This window comes from Gekko japonicus, unplaced genomic scaffold (assembly GCF_001447785.1).
Source record: "Gekko japonicus isolate JY-2015 unplaced genomic scaffold, Gekko_japonicus_V1.1 scaffold1237, whole genome shotgun sequence".
NCBI lineage: Eukaryota > Metazoa > Chordata > Lepidosauria > Squamata > Gekkonidae > Gekko > Gekko japonicus.
In genome coordinates this window covers 379435-399647 of record NW_015172593.1, presented here as the reverse complement: position 1 = coordinate 399647, position 20213 = coordinate 379435, and the positions used below count along the sequence as shown (strand labels likewise).

Sequence of the window (20213 nt, the reverse complement as noted above, 5' to 3'; positions counted from 1 at the left end):
CATTTTAATGGTACATCTCTCTCTCTTTCTGTATGTAAATGTATACATGTTTACGCTTGTTTTGTCAAGTGCGCTATAAAGTCCTAGACGGCATCAACGTTTATCATGGTGCCAGACAGATTGAGAGGGGTCAATATGGAAAACTATACCTACATGCCAACGGGGTGCTGTCTGGGGAATTCGGGGGGGTTATGAGGATAGTATAAAAGTTGGCCATCCCCAGTCTTGGCCATGTTCTGTCTTTCTGCCCTCTGAGTACGTCTGATGCTGGCCCCAATTCAGCTTAAGTCAATCATGTCTAAAGTTCTTAGAAAAGAGTGGAACCCGTTAGTCGCAACTGACCCGTCGTTTTCTGTGAGATTTGTTCATGACTCGCTTTAGCTGGATCGGGCCAATGTGCTTTTGCAGGCAGCCAGCACTCTGAGAAGGGCTCCGCTGCAGTCCACATAGGGTGGACAGTGTAACTCTTCAGGTTGCTTGCTGGCAGCCCAGGTGACGACATGGCTATCATTGTGCCAAAGCCTCATCCGTACAAAGCCCTCTTGCCCCGCTTCTGATCTGATGCTACGTTGGCCACTCGTTGCTGGGGAAGCCATCTCCAGAAGCGCTCTTTCTCATCTTGTAAAATATGCCTTCCTTTCGTATCCTGGGATCTCAACAGCAGGGCTCGTGCTTTCTATGTACTGTCCCAGATTCAATCTATGGCATCTCCAGATTGTTGGCCACTCGTTGCTGGGGAAGCCATCTCCAGAAGCGCTCTTTCTCATCTTGTAAAATATGCCTTCCTTTCGTATCCTGGGATCTCAACAGCAGGGCTCGTGCTTTCTATGTACTGTCCCAGATTCAATCTATGGCATCTCCAGATCAAATGACCTCTGGTAGGAGGATTATTGATCTAAGACATCTGCCAAACACGAGCAGAAAATATGAGGCAAAATGGGCCAACCATCTTCTGACAGAGTATATGGCTGCCTCATAGGTTTATCTGTATGGTTACTGTGGCATCTGTCTTTGGGCTTTAGATCTACTCTTACTTCTTTTAGAGGGCAGAGTAAAGATTTCTCATTACATTGAAGTTGGGGCTCTTCATTCATTTTATTATCACCTCTGTATTGTAGCTAAGATTTGTTCGATCAAATACCTTCATACTTTTTCCTTTCCTTCTCACGATGGCGAAATGCTATTCATATTTGGTCCACGTTGTAGTTGTGTGTGCATCCCCCCCCCCCCCTCCCTGTTTCTTCCTTTATCTCTTATCCTTCTCGATGATGCATTCTGTTTTTAATGATGAAGTTTTAGATTATGAATTATGTAAACCAAATGGTGGGCATAGTCTGGTCAAAGTTAAAGCAGTTTTGTCCTACTGGTGTAAGGAAAAGATTTGAGGAGATGCTTGAATCAGTGGACTTCAAAAACACGCAACTTTAACAGACCCGTGCCAGAGATTGTATTTTTACCATTAGTCCACCGCTATCCACATAGGCAGAAGACTGGTCTACACGTACCACAGAACAAGGTGGTATAATGGGCTGTAGCACTTCAGATTGCAGGGGAGAGACGTTTTTCAAAATTCTTCTGGATTAATAATTTCACAAAGGTGAAACATTAGCACTGGGGCCTTTGTTAATATGGAGGATGTTTTTTTACACAGAGGATCATTAAGTATGCGACCCTCCCCCCCCCCCCAGTCTGAAGTGGTACAGCTGTATTCTGCCACCTCATTCTATGACCCTCAGCACTCTGTCCCCTCAGTATCACCTCATTCTGTTGCCTGTGTAGGCCAAGCTCGTTCAGTGCATGAATTCGGAGTGATTTATCACAGTGATGAAATTCTGAGATGGTAGAATGGGCTGTACCACTTCAGACAGGGAAGGGGGTCACATTCTAAATGCTCTCCAATTTAAAACCTACCTGTGGGGGGAAATTAGCCCATCACATTCTGTGCCAGTTTTCCACTTAACAGAGGATTATTAAAGTAGGACCTCTTTTGAAAACAAGATAGTTCCCTCCTCTTTAGTGTGACAGTCCATTCTGTCCCTTCAGCCTTCTGCCCCTGCGGTCCCGCCCTATTCTGCTTCAGGTATAGACCATGCCTGGTTCTCCGCCTCATTTCTGGACTGCTCTGTGTTATTTATAAAGTGCTTTGTCTACTTCTAGGTGTTACACATGGTAATAATAAAGTGTTTGCTTCTCTAAGCCTCTCTTGTGAAGCCTCCTTTGTCCTTTAGACACGAGGTCCAGAAATGCTCTGTAGCCTGGGTGTTGTGGAATCTGTGGCGACTTCCTCCTTCCCCCTCCTCCCCCTTTCACACACATAGATGAAGTGGATAAAACCAAGCACACTTCCTTTTAATACAAGAACAAGCAACAAAATAAGAAACTTCAAGTTAGAAAGTTCCGCTTGCACCGAGAGGGTAAGAGGACGAGAGAGCACAATGGGGAGCAAAAAAGGAGGGCTGGGGGCTGGACGATATAGGAAGGATCCGGGTTCTGCCAGATGGGTGGTGCCAGGACCAGAGTGGGTGAAGACAGACATAGCATTTTCAGAGCAGTCACACAGTGGGATCTTTGCCCACAGTGCGAATCCAGCTTTGCAGACCGGTATAACAAGCATACTCAGCTTCACTGGATCGCTGAATTGCTTCCCAAGCCAAGGAACTGTCAGCCCTCACTTTTCTCCCCTCTAGTACTTGAGATGTCCAATTAAAAAAAAAGTTGTTGGAAGATGCACACTAAATTCCCCCCCCCACCTAATAAAATCCACAAAACATTTTAAAAACAGCTGCAAAACTGTGTGTTGGGGTGGGAGGTGTTGGGGTGATGTTATGGGCACCAGCCAATAGGTGCCTACCATAATCCGGTTCAACCCAAACCACACTGAAAATCTGCAGAACTGGTTCTAGAGTTCACTTGTTTGGAGGGAGTAGATAATGCTAGCATACTGCCAGTCTTAACAATTACCAGTTTTCACCCACAGGCAGCCAAATACCATCAAGCAGAGGTACAGCTGGGCTCTACCAAAGCGATGCCCCTTCTGCCTACTTCCATTTCTGTTAGGTGGAGGCAGAAATGCACACACCCTTCCCCAGATCGAGCCCTTGCTGCAAGACAGAACAGCTGCTCCCCCAATAAACAAAGCGGCCTCCTCTCCCCCGGCTAGGCATGTGACATTCCACCTGGAAGGGCTGGCCCCGTGGAACTCTTCATACTATGCTGCTGGTCTCCGCTTTGGTCTGGACTGCGTGAGTCAGTTGGGAGGTGGGGTGGATTTTCTCGCCTTTCCTTTTTGGGTGTCTTCCAGATCCATGGATCTGCATCCCTACCGGGACCTGTGTTGTGAAGGGGCCTGAATGGACTTTGGGGCGTTTTCTTTCTTTCTTTGGCAACCACATGATGGAGTGCAAGGAGAAGGGTTTCATTTTTGGCTTGGGTTGAGGGGTGAGCACAGGGCTCAGGCAGGTCCTGTCGGCTGGGGGCCAGCGGTGGGCCAATTTGTGGTGGGACGAATGGACGGGAGAAGCATCTCCACGAAAGCGTGTGGCGTATGGCGGATCAGCTCCCATCTCCAGGTTTGGGAGGGTGATATCCTTAACAGGGGGAACTTTCCATTCCCCTGCCACGGGGTGCAGCCACTCTTTGCTGGGAGGGAGGGGTGTCGTGGCAGTCCCAGACCCTTCCCTGGCTCTGCTTGTGGCAGCATGGTGGAGTTGGGCTTGGAGTTGGGCCCACCCCGCTGGGGGTAGGTGCTGGCACTGCTGTTGGTTCCTCTGTCCCCTGATGAAGGCTCAGGCTTCAGGTTGACGGTGAGAGCCATTCCCCAAGGACTCCTCGCTGCTACTGGAACCTGAAGCAGAAGAAGAGACAAGGGTCTGTCAGGGCCAGTCACGACCAGTAAGCCTGTAACACAAAGCTCCCTTATACCGAGTCAGCCCATTGGTCCTCCAAGGTCGGTATTTACTTTGACTGACAGCAGCTTTTCAGGGTCTCGGGACTTAAATACCACCTACTATGGGATCCTTTTAACTGGAGGATTCTGGGGATTCCACCAGGGGTTTTCTGTATGCAAGGCAGGAGCTCTGCCTTTGAGCCACAGCCCCGTCTGTCACTTAGTATCCAGGGACCTTCCGCATTCTTAATTAATTAGTTAATTTATTTATTTTGCTGTCAAGTCATGGCTGACTGACGGTGACCCCACAGGGTTTTCAAAGCAAGAGATGAATAGAGGGGGGTTGCTGTTGCCTGCCTCTGTATAGAGACCCTGGAGTTCCTTGGTGGTCTCCCATACAAATACTGGTCAGGGCCAAACCCTGCTTAGCTTCTGAGATTTGACGAGGCTGGGCCATCCAGGTCAGGGCCTCATATGGATTTTTTTAAAAAACACAACAGCAAAATCAAAAGCCACTAAAAATGGGGTAAAACGGAAAATTATTTTTTTCTTTAAAGTAGGCACGAAACAATTATACCGTGGAAGAGCTTCCATAAATGGGGCACCGCCACAAGACAGCCACCCAACTCAACCACTTCCAGAAGTTGTTTAAAAGGCGGTTGGGCAGATCCATGGAGGGCAGGCCCAGCATTGACCATTAACCAGGATGGTGATTGAAACTTCTGACTGTTAGATGCTGGGGAACAGTAGGTGAGGGCAGCTGCCTGCATGCCTTTATTTTGTGCTCCCCTATGGTGCCTGAAGGAGCTGCGGTGGCTCAAGTGGTTAAGACGCTGAACTGCAGGCTGTGGAAGGTCAGTAGTTCAGCAGTTTGAGACCAGAGTGTGTCGCATGACGGAGTGAGCTCCCGTCTCTGGCCCCAGCTCCTGCCAACCTAGCAGTTCGAAAGCAAGAAATTGCAAGTAGATAAATAGGTACCACTTTGGTGGGAAGGTAACAGCGTTCCGTGCGCCTTGGTGTTTAGTCATGCCGGCCACATGACCACGGAAACATCTTTGGACAGTGCTGGCTCTTCGGCTTTGAAACGGAGATGAGCACCGCAACCCTAGAGTCTGATTCGACTGGCTTTCGAGCAAGGGAACCTTTACCTTTACCTTTATGGTGCCTGACTCTTCACTGCATGGACCACTGTGGCTGCTCTTATGTCCTCACTTGGGAAAGTCAGAGCCTTACTTGGGAAAGTCCATATGGGTGCAGGAGAACTCCCAGTTACCTATAAAGCTATGAGAAAAGGGATCAAAATGAAATCTTTGAATTCTGTCCAGAAGCAGAGGTGGTCAGTTCTATGAGTTCTATCTAAATTGGCTGGTTTCGGGTCAATTGTTGTGAGTGAATCCCTATACAGACATGGTAGTAATCTACTTTTCACAGGACATGTCCCTTCCCTCTGGTCTTATTACCTACACTTATTACCCACACTCCATGCCACTTTCAAGTTATTCTGCCCGTAAGCGTCTCCTGAAAAAGCAGATGGGAACCAGACATGTACTAACTTAGGAAGGCAGGGGTGGGGCTGAGGTAAATCTGAAACACAAACTTGGCACACGTGCAAAAACCGATTAATCCTTGGAATGTTTTGCACTGCAGACTTCAAAAACAAGATACTCGGCGTTTGAATGCTGGATGTCAATTCTTACCTCCGCGTTCAAACCTTCTTGGCACCTCAAGAGTCAGATATCAAAATATGGAAGCGAAATGTCATTGAACGCTGGGATCGAACAGTCACAGAACATTAAGATTCCCAAGGGGGAATTCTGAGGGGAGGTCCTGAGCGCCGTGCTGTTTCAGCCCTAGCTCTGGGCCACGCCAGGACAGTGAAGGGAAAACCTGAGCCCCCCCCCCCCCAAGTGGGACTGCTCCAGCCTCTCACCGTTGCTCTCCTGCATGGCTTGACCAGGTCCATCTTGGCTGGTTCCCAGCTGTAGCCTCCTCATATGCCTCACCACCGCGGTTGCGTTGAAGGCTTGCTACAAAGAATTTTGTTAAAAGGCAGACAAATGTGAAAGTAGCAAAGGAGACCCGATGGCAAATGGGAGAGAAAGTGAGAAGATGCACAACCCATATTATGGAACTGGATGCTCCAGTTTCTACCAGTGTACCTATGGAAACATGGAAGGAATTAAGGGAGACACTGTCTTCAGACCTCCATTTTCTCCACACCCCTTCAGCATTACAGGCTGGCAAGACAGAATTATAAATATGCTTTCTGTATCTAGTTATGTCTATTACATATTTAGGCAGTGTGGTTTAGTGGTTAGAGTGTTAGGATCGGGGAGCCCCATGTTCGAATCCCGGCTCTGCTTGCTGGATGACCTTGGGCCAGTCACCCACAGTCAGCCTAACCTACATCACAGGGTTCTTGTGAGGATAAAGTGGACGAGAGAGAGGAGTGATTTATGCCACTTTGATCCCCCTGCTGGGAAGAAAGGTGGGGTATAAATGTAAAGAAAGAATCCTGCTATCCCTTAACATGGTTCTCCCATCCTCCATATTATCTTCCCAACAACAAAAAGAGATTAGGCTGAGGATGTGTGAAGAAGAAGAAGAAGAGGAGATTGGATTTATTCCCCGCCCTTCACTCAGAGTGGCTTACAATCTCCTTTCCCTTCCCTTCCCCACAACAGACACCCTGTGAGGTAGGTGGGGCTGAGAGAGCTCTCTTGAGAACTGCCCTTGAAAGAACAGCTCTGAGAGAACTTATGACCGACCGCCCTTGAAAGAACAGCTCTGAGAGAACTTATGACTGACCCAAGGTCACACCAGCAGTTGTATGTGGAGGAGTGGGGAATCAAATCGGCTACAGTTGCATCTGCAAACTCGCGCCCAGCCCAACTGTTTAGAACGATTCGGTGTATAACAGCTCTGCCACAGGGCAGACCAAACACTAGAGAATTGGACATTGGCTGTGAGGCATTTGTGAGCTATTTCGTGGATAAAGTCTTGTCGCTCCGCCGCGACCTCCCCGCCACAGTTGAAACAGTGAGTGAGCTCGAGACCCCAAGCACGTCTTCAGTTTTGGTTCTGGATCATTTCGGCCCACTCAGCCTGGAGGAAGTCAACAGATTGCTCTTGACCGTACGTCCAACCACATGCAGCCTTGATCCGTGCCCTTCCTGGCTCATTAAAGCGGGCCATGAGGGGTTTCGAGGTGCCCTGAGGGAAATTATCAACAAGTCCCACTTGGAGGGGCTGTTCCCAGGGGCACTCAAGGAGGCGATGGTCCACCCACTCCTAAAAAAACCATCTCTGGACCCAGCCGAATTGGCTAATTACTGGCCGGTCTCCAATAAATAAATCTGCCCTATTTGGGCAAATTAATTGAGAGGGCAGTGGCGATACAGTTACAGGGCTTTATGGATGACACTTCCACGTTAGATCCCTTTCAGTCCGGCTGAAAGGAGACGGCACTGGTCACCCTGACTGACGATCTCCAGAGGCATCTGGATTGGGGTGGTACTGCTGTTGTTGGACCTGTCGCTGCATTTGACACTGCTGCTTCACCGCCTCGCCGACATGGGAATTCAGGGGCTTGCCTTGCAATGGCTTGCTTCCTTTCTCCAAGGTCGGGGACAAAGGGTGGCACTTGGGGGGCAGCAGTCCAGGAGACACCCGCTGGAGTGCAGAGTGCCTCAAGGGGCAGTGCTCTCCCCGATGTTATTTAACATCTATATGCACCTCCTTGCCCAGATGGCCTGGAGTCATGGGCTGGGATGTCACCAGTACGCTGATGACACCCAGCTCTATCTGATGTTGGGCGGCTGATCGAACTCCAGTCCTGAAGATTTGGACCGGGCATTATAGGCCATGGCTGGTTGGCTCAGGCTGAGTCGGCTGAAATTGAATTCGGCGAAGATGGAGGTCCTGTGTGTGGGCTGGGGCGGTGCGCGGGTGGGGACCCCACTCCCGACCTTCGGTGGGGCGCCATTGGTGCCAGTGTCGGAGGTTAGGAGCTTGGCAGTGCTCCTGGATTCTTCCTTAACAATGGAAGCCCAGGTAGCAGCCACTGCTAAGTTGGCCTTTTACCATCTTAGGCAGTTGGTTCCCTTCCTCAACCACAACGACCTGGCCACAGTGATCCATGCAATAGTCACCTTGAGACTGGACTACTGTAACACTCTCTACATGGGGCTGCCCTTGTCACAAATTCGGAAGCTTCAGCTAGTGCAGAATGCTGCAGCCAGGCTGCTGATGGGCGTACCTAGATGGGAGCACATCCAGCCTGTGCTGAAGGCCCTGCACTGGCTGCCAATAGCATACTGAAACCGCTTCAAGGTGCTGGTGCTCACCTTTAAAGCCCTATATGGTCAGGGTCCAACATACCTTTCCCCACGTATACCCCAGAGAGCACTGTGGTCAGGGTCGCAACATTGGTTGACCCTCCCAGGCCCCAAGGATGCCAGGCTCGCTGCAACGAGGGCCAGGGCCTTTTCAGTGGTGGCTCCTTACTGGTGGAACGAGCTCCCAGAAGAGATCAGGGCCCTGCGGGATCTTTTACAGTTCCGCAGGGCCTGCAAGACGGAGCTCTTCCACCAGGCCTTCAACTAGGAGCCGCCTCCACTATTACCATTGATGAGCCTGGCCCTCAGCTCTAACATCTGGCTCATTCCACTGAGTGACTCAGAATAACACTGAGCTGGAACTCAGCTGTTGGAGACATATGTAGCATGCCACTGTAAGGATAACTAATAGCACCTTATGATTTTATGGCTTTATTGGTTTAGTAATGTTTTATATGGTTTTATTGGCAACTGGTGCCACTACTGTAAGCCACCCTGAGCCCGCTTGCGGGGAGGGCGGGGTATAAATTGAATTAATGAAATAATAAATAAATAAATAAACCTGGTTCTCCCAGATTAGTAGTAACAAGTAATGGAAAATTGCTGCAAACGTGCATACAAATAAATGACAATGATATAAGCACTTAAACTTGTGATGCTCTCATGTTGTTTTAATTCTTGTTTCCAGCATTGAAGCGCCAAACCAACACAATAGTGGCGTGGAGACGAGCGGATTACGAACTCCTCGAGTAACACCGTTCGTTTCGATACAATTCTTTGTCAAAATCTCAATCTTCCATGGTCTTCATATATTACTCTTCACAAAATAGAAATCCTAAATCCCAAATGCTTCCTCAGTGGCTCACAGCATACAGTATCAAAGGTAAACTTACATCGGACAAACAGTCTAGTTTACCTTTGATACTGTATGCTGTGAGCCACTGAGGAAGCATTTGGGATTTAGGATTTCCATTTTGTGAAGAGTAATATATGAAGACCATGGAAGATTGAGATTTTGACAAAGAATTGTATCGAAACGAACGGTGTTACTCGAGAGGTTCGTAATCCGCTCGTCTCCACGCCACTATTGTGTTGGTTTGGCGCTTCAATGCTGGAAACAAGAATTAAAACAACATGAGAGCATCACAAGTTTAAGTGCTTATATCATTGTCATTTATTTGTATGCACGTTTGCAGCAATTTTCCATTACTTGTTACTTCGTATTGACTTGAGACACTGTCGTATGGACAGGGAAGAGGAGGGGCATTGTCACAAGCACTCTCCAAACAGTATGCTGGAAACAAGAAGGACTGGTTGCTTTTGGGTGCAGTTAAGTTTGTCTTTCATTCCAGTCTTCCTCCAACTTAAGGAGCTGTTCCTCCATTGGAAGGTGCCTTTTTTGCCATCAAGTCACAGCCCATTTACACCGACCCATAAGGTTTTCAAGGCAAGAGACGTTCAGGGGTGGTTTGCCATTGCCTGCCTCTGCAATAGCAACCCTGGACTTCCTTGGTGGTCTCCCATCCAAGTACTAACCAGAGCCGACCTGGCTTAGCTTCGAAGATCTGACGAGATCGGGCTAGCCTGGGCCATCCAGGTTAGGGTGGAAAAGACTTTAAAAATTTCACTCCCACCTGTATTTTATACCATCTTTCAGCTACGTTTGCTGATTGTATCTGTACTGATTGTACTGGGTTGTATCTGTATTGATTGTACTGGATTGGTTTTATGTTGCCTATTGTATTTATTGGATGGGAACTGTTAATGTTTTAAATCTGTATTAAATGTTTTTATGAATGATGTTACCCGCTCTGAGCCCTGTTTTACAGGGGAGAGCGGGCTACAAATTGAATAAAATCAAATAAATAAATAGGCAATTGGAAACATGCCACCCTTTTAAGAAATGCATGCAAGCCTCTCTTTTGGATATTACGGCACATGGGAATGTTATTAGCGGAGACCAGAATAGAAGAGAGAACTCGGATGTACCGTCTAGCGTAGCCAGTGCAGCTTTGTCGTTCACAGTATAGTCTTAATTAAAGCACAACTCGATTTGGGCCCTTTTGTGTGAAAACTGCCTAATGTTTGGCAACGGCGGTGTGGGGTGAGGGATCCTCACCTTCCACTTGCTCTTGGCAAAATTCTTTTTGATCTGCTCACTAACTGACTGATGGATGTTCTTGTCCAACGCTGTGTCTCCAGCAATCCTGTGAACGAGAGGGAAAGCAGGTTGGTTCTCATTAAGAGGGCTGCTCCTTGCAGGGACCTCCCCCCAGTACTGATTAGCAATAAAGCAGCTTGACAAGAGGCTGGAGGGTCGAGAAGGAGGGGGAAAACACACGAGCTGCTGCCATTGGTCATCTGCCCCTCCCCCATATCCTCCCCAAATCCTGCAGCAAGGAAATCTGGACTCTGCAAGCAGAGCTAATATATCAATTTTCACTTCCAGTAGGGGCAGAAGCCCCCACTGAGCTGCTGTACTGGAGGGCTGTGCTGGTGGCCAGGAGTAAGCCAAGCACCAGCAGCCCTTTCAGCATCACGTGGGCTGCTCAGATCCAGATGTTCCTGGGACGTTTGGAAAACCCAACCCCCCCCCCCCCGACTTTCAACTTCCCAAAGAGATGGGAAGCTCAGGACAATTTTTTTTTTTTACTGATGAACAGATTGAGGGGGAAATCACACCTCTTTCTTCATCCCCCATGATGCTCTCAGGGTTGGGTGGGATGAAGAAGGAAGCGCATGAACAGCACCAGATTCATGGCGACTGTCATTTCTCTCTCTCAGAATTCAGCTATCAGTATTGCTTTCCTATGGTGGTAGTTCATACGGGCGGGACAGGAAGACAGGACTTTTGCGCCCACACAGCAGCCCTGGATTAGCTGCTATCTTTTCCGAACCTTTGCAACAAAGCAGGTTTGGGAAAGATGGGAGAGAAGCCAAGAAAAACTCAGGAGGTACATGCATGCAGTATGATACCACAGGAAAGTGGACAAAACAAATAAACAAACACTTGCAGTAGGATCGATCCAAGGGGACAAAAAACAACAACAACCATGTGGAAAAAACTTTGCTCTCTATCCCGTTTTTTAATTTATTTAATTTTTTTTACAATTTTCAGGTTACAAACATTAACTAAAACCAGACCCAAATCTTATGTATCTTTTCCAAAAGTTAAAACAGATTCAACTTCCCAAAGAGATGGGAAGCTCAGGACAATTTTTTTTTTTTACTGATGAACAGATTGAGGGGGAAATCACACCTCTTTCTTCATCCCCCATGATGCTCTCAGGGTTGGGTGGGATGAAGAAGGAAGCGCATGAACAGCACCAGATTCATGGCGACTGTCATTTCTCTCTCTCAGAATTCAGCTATCAGTATTGCTTTCCTATGGTGGTAGTTCATACGGGCGGGACAGGAAGACAGGACTTTTGCGCCCACACAGCAGCCCTGGATTAGCTGCTATCTTTTCCGAACCTTTGCAACAAAGCAGGTTTGGGAAAGATGGGAGAGAAGCCAAGAAAAACTCAGGAGGTACATGCATGCAGTATGATACCACAGGAAAGTGGACAAAACAAATAAACAAACACTTGCAGTAGGATCGATCCAAGGGGACAAAAAACAACAACAACCATGTGGAAAAAACTTTGCTCTCTATCCCGTTTTTTAATTTATTTAATTTTTTTTACAATTTTCAGGTTACAAACATTAACTAAAACCAGACCCAAATCTTATGTATCTTTTCCAAAAGTTAAAACAGACATATCATCGCTTTAAAATTATACTGTTACAACAAACTAAAAATATACCATCTCTTGATACAGGGGTATAATATTGTTTTCTGCCATATAACTAATTAAAGGAAACCATACAGCTACAACATTTTTATTGAAAATCCTTGTAGGAAGGTTTGAGGTCTGAAAAGCTAGTTTGCTCCAAATTAAAAATCCCCAGATTTTGGAAAACCATTGTTGAATTGTAGGTATATGTTTTTCTATCCATTTTGCCCGCAGTACTGATTAGCAGGTTACCAACATTAACTAAAACCAGACCCAAATCATATGTATCTTTTCCAAAAGTTAAAACAGACATATCATCGCTTTAAAATTATACTGTTACAACAAACTAAAAATATACCATCTCTTGATACAGGGGTATAATATTGTTTTCTGCCATATAACTAATTAAAGGAAACCATACAGCTACAACATTTTTATTGAAAATCCTTGTAGGAAGGTTTGAGGTCTGAAAAGCTAGTTTGCTCCAAATTAAAAATCCCCAGATTTTGGAAAACCATTGTTGAATTGTAGGTATATGTTTTTCTATCCATTTTTTTTTTTTTGCTAGAACTGTTTTTGCTGCTGTTAACAGAACTACAATGAGTTCCAATTTTTGTGTTTCTTTTCTAGGGTATAACTATTTATCTCTCTCCCCATTTTGATCAACACGACACTATGGGCCACAAAAGTATGCAGCAAGATTCCCCCCCCAAAAAAGAAAAGGCAATTTTGTCCGAATCTTAGAGGAAGCATGATAGCAATTTAAGGGTAAGTGTCCAATGCATCTCCATGAATAAGGAAAGGTAACCGAAGATCATAAAGGAAGGATGCCGGGTGCAGACCTTGTGTTCATTACTGAAGCCTTCACAAACAGCTGCTTGAGGTGAAGAAAGAAGTGGTTAAAAGAATGAGAAATTCTTAGAAATCCAGATCCTGCACCAGATATCTAGATTCTGCATTCCGGATGGTATCTTTGTGACTCATGATGTAGCTTTTTGAGGCTACATCCTTAAGCATGCTTACTAATATATGCAGCTGTTCATATTTTGCCCAGTACTAAGTGGGAAATGTTTCCATGAAAATGTATTTTTGAACCAGGCTGTTCATACACAAAGAGCTCAAAAGCCTGGATGTATAAACATACGAAGTTGCCTTACAAAAGTCAGACCATCGGTCCATCTAGCTCAGTATTTTCAGCTCTGAACTAGAAACAGCTCTCAGGCAGAAAAAAAAAAGACTTGGCCAACCTGAAAAATCAGCAGTGGCTGAACATAGCTTAACTCAAACAGGACACAGTATCTTATCCCAAGACACTGAAATGCTGGACAACCCATCCAATTACCATGTCAGATTACACAGGGAAGCCATTGAAATTCATAAACATAAACACAATTTCGACAGGAAAGAAGAGAGTTTAAAAATAAATAGGGCATAGTTTCCAGTCCTGAAAAACACAAAATATTCTACATTTTACAACAGCACTACAGATAAGATTAGAATTTCAATAGCCAATCCATATGCAAAAGAACCTCCTCAGGAAAGCTCCATTAGTATGTCGCAGCTTGGGAATCTCCTACAAGATAGTGACTCAGCCCTACCCCACCTTCCTGAGTAGATATTAGGGCTGCCAAGTGGGGGCGGGGAAAACCCCGCTTTGGAGGCCCAATTTCCGCCGCGGCGGAATCGGGCCCCAGGGGGACTCCGCCCCCCCAAAGCTGCGTCACCAGAGGTGACGCAGCCACGTCGCTCACGGGGGCATGGCCCAGATCGATCTGGGCCATGCCCCCAACGTGAGTGATGTCGCACGTCACTTCCGTTGACGTGCTGGCGGCGCGCGCGCACGCATCCGGAGCCGGTTTCCAGAGCCGACGGAGCCTCCCCCGCCGGTGAGTTAAAGGGATTTGGAAACCCTAGTAGATATAAATTACCAGCCTACCATTTTTCTTCTCACACTGACACAGAGAGTACTCCATCTTTCTGTGTTCTACCTCTGAGGATGCTAGTCACAGCTGCTGGCAAAACGTCAAGTACTACAATGCCAAGACCACGGCCATACAGCCGTGAAAACAGCTAGAGAAAACAGCTAGAGAAAAAAAAGACTTTCCAGATGCCTGTTGCCAAAGTAACCAGAGCTGCTGGGGGTTCAACCTGGGGCCTTCTGCATGTAAAATGTGTCCTCTACTACCATGCTATGGGCTCCGCCGTATGCTGAAAGAGACCACTAATCTAGCTGTCTCAGTAAAGTTTACCTTGACGAGCACCAGATCCCCAAGGCCTGAGACAAAGGCTTTCCCAGTCCTTCTGTATGAGATCCCTTGCTAGCAAGAGATGTCAGGGCTGAACATGGACTCCTGCCTGCAAACCCTGTGATCTACCAACAAGTTATGCCCTCTCCCATACCAGTTTCACATATTCAACCTCATGATAACCTGATCAGGTAGGACACTACCATTCAACAGGACATGAATGCTCCCAATTCGACAGACCAAAGAGAAACCAAGAAATAGTCTTGTTCCACACCACTCAAATGAGTCCGTCTATTGTCTAGATATCAGAGTTCTACCCCTCCTCTAAGGATCTTAGGGTGGCAGTCAGAATTCTCCTCCTCCTCCTCCATTTTATGTTCACTGCAACCATGTGAACTAATTTTCTGAGAAAGAGTGACTGGGCCCAAGTTCATCCAGTGAGCTTCATGACTGAGTGGGGATTTGAACTCTAATACACTAAACCAGGGCTTTTTTTGTAGAAAAAGCCCAGCAGGAACTCATTAGCATAATAGGCCACACCCAACAGCAGAAACTCATTAGCATATTAGGCCACACCCCCATGCCTTCCCTGGGCTTGCCCAGGCCCCCCTTGGCTGCAGGGAGCCTGGGCTAGCCGGCCCTTGGACAGGCCAGGGAAGGCATGGGGAGGCATTTAAATGCCTCCCTGATCCTTCCAGGGGCCCCCTGGCCGGCTAGCCTCAGAGTCACTGGGGGTGTGTGTCTCTCTCCAGGCCTTCCCTCTGTAGCCATGCACGTGGAGGTTTTGGCTGTAGTGGCCGTGGCCAACTCTGAAGCCAGCCAGAACTCCGTTCCTGTGCGTTCCTGCCCAAAAATAGTCCTGCACTACCCTACCCCTCGCATTCGTTCATGACTAATGGGTCCTCTCTTACCACGGATGTTGTAGTGCCTGCTCACAGGTAAAGCGCTTCTTGGAGTCCCTTTCCATTAAATGCCGGATGAAATCTTTGGCTGGAAGTTAAAAAAAAAAGAGTGGGGAAGTGAGCAAGCGATAACAACCAGTGTCTCCCAGGCCCAGCCCCACTCAGATTTCCTCTCACCTGATTCTGATATGTCATCCCAGTAGGGAGAGTCAAATTCGTACTCGGCCTTCAGGATTTGCTCAAAGAGCTTGGTGTCGTTCTCGTCATAGAAAGGGGGGTAGCCGCATAGTCTGAGGGAGAGATTGGGGACAGGGCACATGTGACTAGAAGGCACTGAGGGAGGGGAGGTGGGGTGGGATAAATGTGGAAGCCTGGGAGCAGGCCAAACAGAATGGAGAACTGAGGTAAATGCATGGGGGAAGGAGAGAAAGAAAAACGGATCAGGTTACTTTCTCGTTGAGCGGTCGGAGGCATAGTGCTTACAGACAAGAGAGGCATGGCTTTATTGGGGTCACTAGGTCCTCACCTGGAGAGGGTGCGTACCCTGAGACCCCAAGCAAGCAGTTTTGGCATTTCCTACCTCATTGGTCTTTTGCCCCGCCCCCCCAATCTGCTCTGAGGCAAAAATCGAACACACACTACACTCAGCCTACTGCTGAGTTAATCCATCAGTTCATCTAGCTGAGTACTGTCTGTTGTGGCTAGCATTGGGTCTCTCGAGTCTCAGGCAAAGAAGGGTCTTTCCCAGGCTGCACCTGCTACCTCAGTTCCATTTTTAAAACAGAGAGGCCAGAGGCTGGATCGGGGAACTTCTGCATACAAGGTATGGCCCCTGCCACTAAGCCATGGCCCCTGCCACTAAGCCATGGCCCTTGCTCGTCCTAACAGAGGGCAGAAGGAAGGTGAGGCAGATAGCAGCAGATTTGCCTCTGAGCACTTAAAGAAGTAAACACTATATCTGCATTGAGGGTCTAGCAACCCAATCGATGATGGTTCATGCAGCCATGGAATTTGTATTCGATATACAGGGGAGCACCCTCAAAGTGCAGCTTTTTAAATCTCTTTTAAGAAAGCAAGTTTCTAGGACTTTTATGGATGCAAATTTGGAAACGGCTGATCAATCCTCAAAGGGCAGCAGGGATAAGCGAGATTTCCAGTGACGAGACTCTTGAGTCTGGTTACAAGGATACCAACTCTTGCTCCAAAAGAAGTTCTCCTGGGCACTTAATAGCTACATTGCAGGAAAAAGATGCAGTTTCCCCATCACAGCAGCACTTGGAGTAAAGAAACTGCAGATCGGTGAAATTCTCCCCACCAGAATATTTGATAAAGAGACAGCAACATCCTGTGGGGTGAACCCCCCCCCCCAAAAAAAAATGGAGACTGCATTGCTTCTGTGTAGAATGAAACCAAATGGCTGTGCATATAAAAGGCTGGTGGGGGAGCAGGGAGAGATCAGCGAGACACTGGGGTCTACACTACCCTTCCACTGAGCAAAGTTTGAGGCCTTCCTCCAACTTAAGCAGTGGCTCCTCCGATGGAAGAACCTCACAAACTGAAAGAAGGCTCTGTAGTCCAGAAGAACTTCTCTAGCCTAAGGTTGGGTACCTGTCACTGGACATGTACGAAAAGGAAATGTCCCAGAGAATTCCCCACAGGTGACCCTAATATAAACTTCTCAATCTGTGTGCAGTGGCACAGCAAGGGACACACAAATTAAAGGGCAGAACAGTGATGTGAACACACATGAAGGTGCCTTTTCCTGAGTCAGACCCATCCATCAAAGTCAATGTCGTCTACTCTGACTGGCAGCAGCTCTCCAGGATCTCAGGTCACATCGCCAACTGCTTGATCCTTTTAACTGGAGATGCCAGGGACTGAGCCTGGGACCTTCTGTATGCAAGGCAGAGGCTCTCTCACTGAGCCACGGCCCTTCCCAGACGAACGGGGCAGGACATCGCCTGACGTTCCGCTCCTCTGACAAATGGGCACTCAGGAGTAATGACAGAGCCCATCCACCCAGCCCTCTCCTTCTCCCTACCTGCCTCCCAGCAAAAGTCAATACATACAAGATGTAGGCGATGACTCCAATAGACCAGCAGTCGACGGCCTTGCTGTAAGGCTTCTGTGCCAGCACTTCAGGCGCTGGACGAGACGCACCAAAGAGAAGGAGGAGGAAAGAAGGCGACCCCATTAGAAACCGAAAGACTTATTGACCTTGATCTGAGTTTTTATTAGCAAAGGTAGCTCTTGTACTGTACTAGGAATCTCCCTCTAGGGTTTCCTGTCCCAGTAAATCTCTTCATAGAGGTTGACTGCACGGCTCCTGCATTTCCCCTACATAAACCCCCAATCTTGGCTCAGCCCAACAGGGTCACCCTCCCAACCTAGTCTGGCAGCCTTGTGCAGCTCCCTCCCCTTATTAATCTTCGCAGCCCTGGCTTCTAGCAGTGCCACGCTCAGTCAAGGTACTCCCTTGTAAGCCCATTGGCCTTAAGGGACTTAGAATGGTGTATCTTTTCTTAGAACTGCCCTGAAAGTTCCATTTCTCCCACCTCTATTACAGGGAACCCAGCCCTAGTTCTCAGTAACATGGTCAACCTGAACTCAGGCTGCGCTACTTCAGAATACGAAAAGGAGCTCACAGGAATAAACATTTCTCCATACAATAAATGCCATAATAATAATCTCAGCGTAGAAAAGTAGCACAAGGAGAACTCTTCTAGCCTGCCTTTCTCGCTAACATGTTAGTGTTCTATGCGCAGAGAAGTCCTCCTCACATGGAGGAGTATTTGGTTATGTAAGCCCCCCATCTCGACTTGGAAGTGGCTCTGCTGGATTTACCACATCATCCCCCCCCCCCTTATTGTGCACCTGCCTTGGTCAGATGATTGGTTGGATCATGGGAAAGGTGAAGCACTGGAGATACCATTAGGAATCTGCTCGTGTGATTGTCCTAGGGGCACTGCACTTTGGAGCAGCTGGCAGCAGAACCGTGCTTTGGACCAGCACACAGAATGTGTCCCCTCAAAGGGGAGAGTCCTGTGAATGTGGGGGTATATGATACGTGGTGGTCTGACCTTATTTTGGGGTTCAGAGCTTTCCAACTCACTCTCCCTAGTGCTTCTGAATGACTACACGAATAAGTAACGAATAAGGAATGAATAAGGAAGTGCGAATAAGGAACCAACTTCAGCCTCCTAAGCAAGAGCTGCTTCAGACACTACAAAGCTTCCCACACTGGTAGCCGTCATGTAGAAGAAAAAAATATATGCACAAGCTATGTACAGAATTTTCTGTGCAATGATTATTCTCGTGAGAACACATGCTGGATGGCCGCAGCCAATCAGTTTCGCAGCCCATGTACAAAAGACGCAACAGACACATAGATGATGCTCGTGTGTAACAGTGTGCCCGTGGTTTGTAAGCTGTTTCCTACAGAGAAGCAGTGCCCCTGTTTTAAAGAGGCCCTTATAGTTCCCCTCTGGGAGAGCAGGCTGCAGGCAAACCAGGCCCAGCGTCCTTATTAAAATCCCACACACTACTGAGTCATTTTCTTTGTAGGCCAGATCTGCCCTTTCCATACGGGGGGGGAGTGGGGAGAGGCTCTGCAGCTCACCCACGTAGCCAGGAGTCCCACACGCCGTGGCCATGACGCTGCCAGAGCCTTCAATCTTGGACAGTCCAAAGTCACTGATCATGATTTTGGAGTCTTCATCCAGACTGTAATAGAGCAGGTTCTCGGGCTGATGGGTGCAGAGGAAGCAGGAAGAAAGGATTAACAAAATTTAAACAGCACAATTTGTCAAATATGCATCTAGAAAAAGATCGAAGTAGCGATGTAGAAGGAAACCCTCAAAGGGGGAGGTTTCCAAGTTTCCCTCCCAAACAAAACAAAAATCCACATCCCATTACCCCTGTAAAGAAAATAGCAAGCAGAGATCAACCTGGCTCCAAACAGAACATACATGAAGCTGCCTGATACTGAATCAGCCCAGCATAAGTACATAAACAGAGCCCTGCTGGATCAGACCTGTGGTCCATCTAGTCCAGCATCCTGTCTCACACAGTGGCCAACCAGTTTCTCCGGAGGGCCAACAACAGGGCATAGAGGCTGAGGCATTCTCCTGATGTTGCCTCCTGGCTCTGGGATTCAGAGGTTTAGTGCCGCTGAACATGGAGGTTCTCTTTAGTCACCATGGCTAGTAGCCACTGCTAGATCTATTCTTCATGAATCTCTCTAATCCCCCTTTTAAGCTGTTTATTCCTGTGGCCATCACTACATCCTTTGGCAGCTAATTCCACATTTTAATCACTCTCTGTGTAAAGTAGACAAGGTCAGACTGGCAGCAGCTCTCCAGCATCTCAGGTAGAGGTCTTACCAGAGGTCATTTCGGGGGCGATCACAGTTCCCCCGGGTGAGGTGCGGGGGGCGGGGCACATGACGAAGCCCCGCCCCCTGCTTCCGGCCGCCCCGCTTCCGGCCCTCATTCAGCCAGGAGGAGGCAGGAGAAGAGGGAGGGTAAGTTGCTTCCTCCCTTCCACTCCCCACCCCTGCCTGCCTGGGGCCAGGGAGGGCCTTCGTGGGGCTTCCTCGCACTCCCGCCGGCCTTGCAGATCCACCGCTGAGCCCCAAGGCCGGTGGCGGTGGCCGGGACCGTTGGGGGCGGGGTGTGTGGCCTTATGACACACTTCCGGTGATGTCAGGGGGTGTGGCATATGCTAATGAGTTATGCTAATGAGTTCCCCTGGCTCTTTTTCTACGAAACGACCCCTAAGTCTTTCACATCATTTGCTGCCTGGTCCTTTTAATGGGAGATGTTGGGGATGGAACCTGGGATCTTCTGTATGCCATGCAGAGCCTCTTCCGCTTAGCCAAAGCCCCTCCCACACATGGGAAATAAATAAATATAATATTGTATAGAAATTTTGCTTTCTGCTTTCTATAATCCATGCCTTCTCCTATGATTACATTCTGATAACATGCTGTGTCTTATTTCCTCTTGCAAGCCCAAATGGCCTGCCCATTTGGCCAGAGAAACTTTATAACCATGCCATATAACCAC

At 47.8% G+C, this 20213-nt stretch overlaps 1 protein-coding gene across 1 annotated transcript in view; it reads right to left on the bottom strand.

Moving 5' to 3' along the window:
- Window positions 1-2753: 2753 nt before the first annotated feature.
- Window positions 2754-20213, bottom strand: part of CAMK1 (calcium/calmodulin-dependent protein kinase I) — a 62357-nt gene continuing 44897 nt past the window's right edge. Inside the window, exons 6-12 of the mRNA XM_015421544.1 lie at window positions 18767-18893; window positions 17217-17292; window positions 15325-15437; window positions 15157-15235; window positions 10343-10430; window positions 5817-5913; window positions 2754-3844 (exon numbers count right to left, since the gene is read on the bottom strand). Of these exons, the coding sequence (XP_015277030.1) occupies window positions 3786-3844; window positions 5817-5913; window positions 10343-10430; window positions 15157-15235; window positions 15325-15437; window positions 17217-17292; window positions 18767-18893 (639 nt within the window). The 3' untranslated portion in view covers window positions 2754-3785. The remainder of the gene's footprint in view (window positions 3845-5816; window positions 5914-10342; window positions 10431-15156; window positions 15236-15324; window positions 15438-17216; window positions 17293-18766; window positions 18894-20213) is intronic.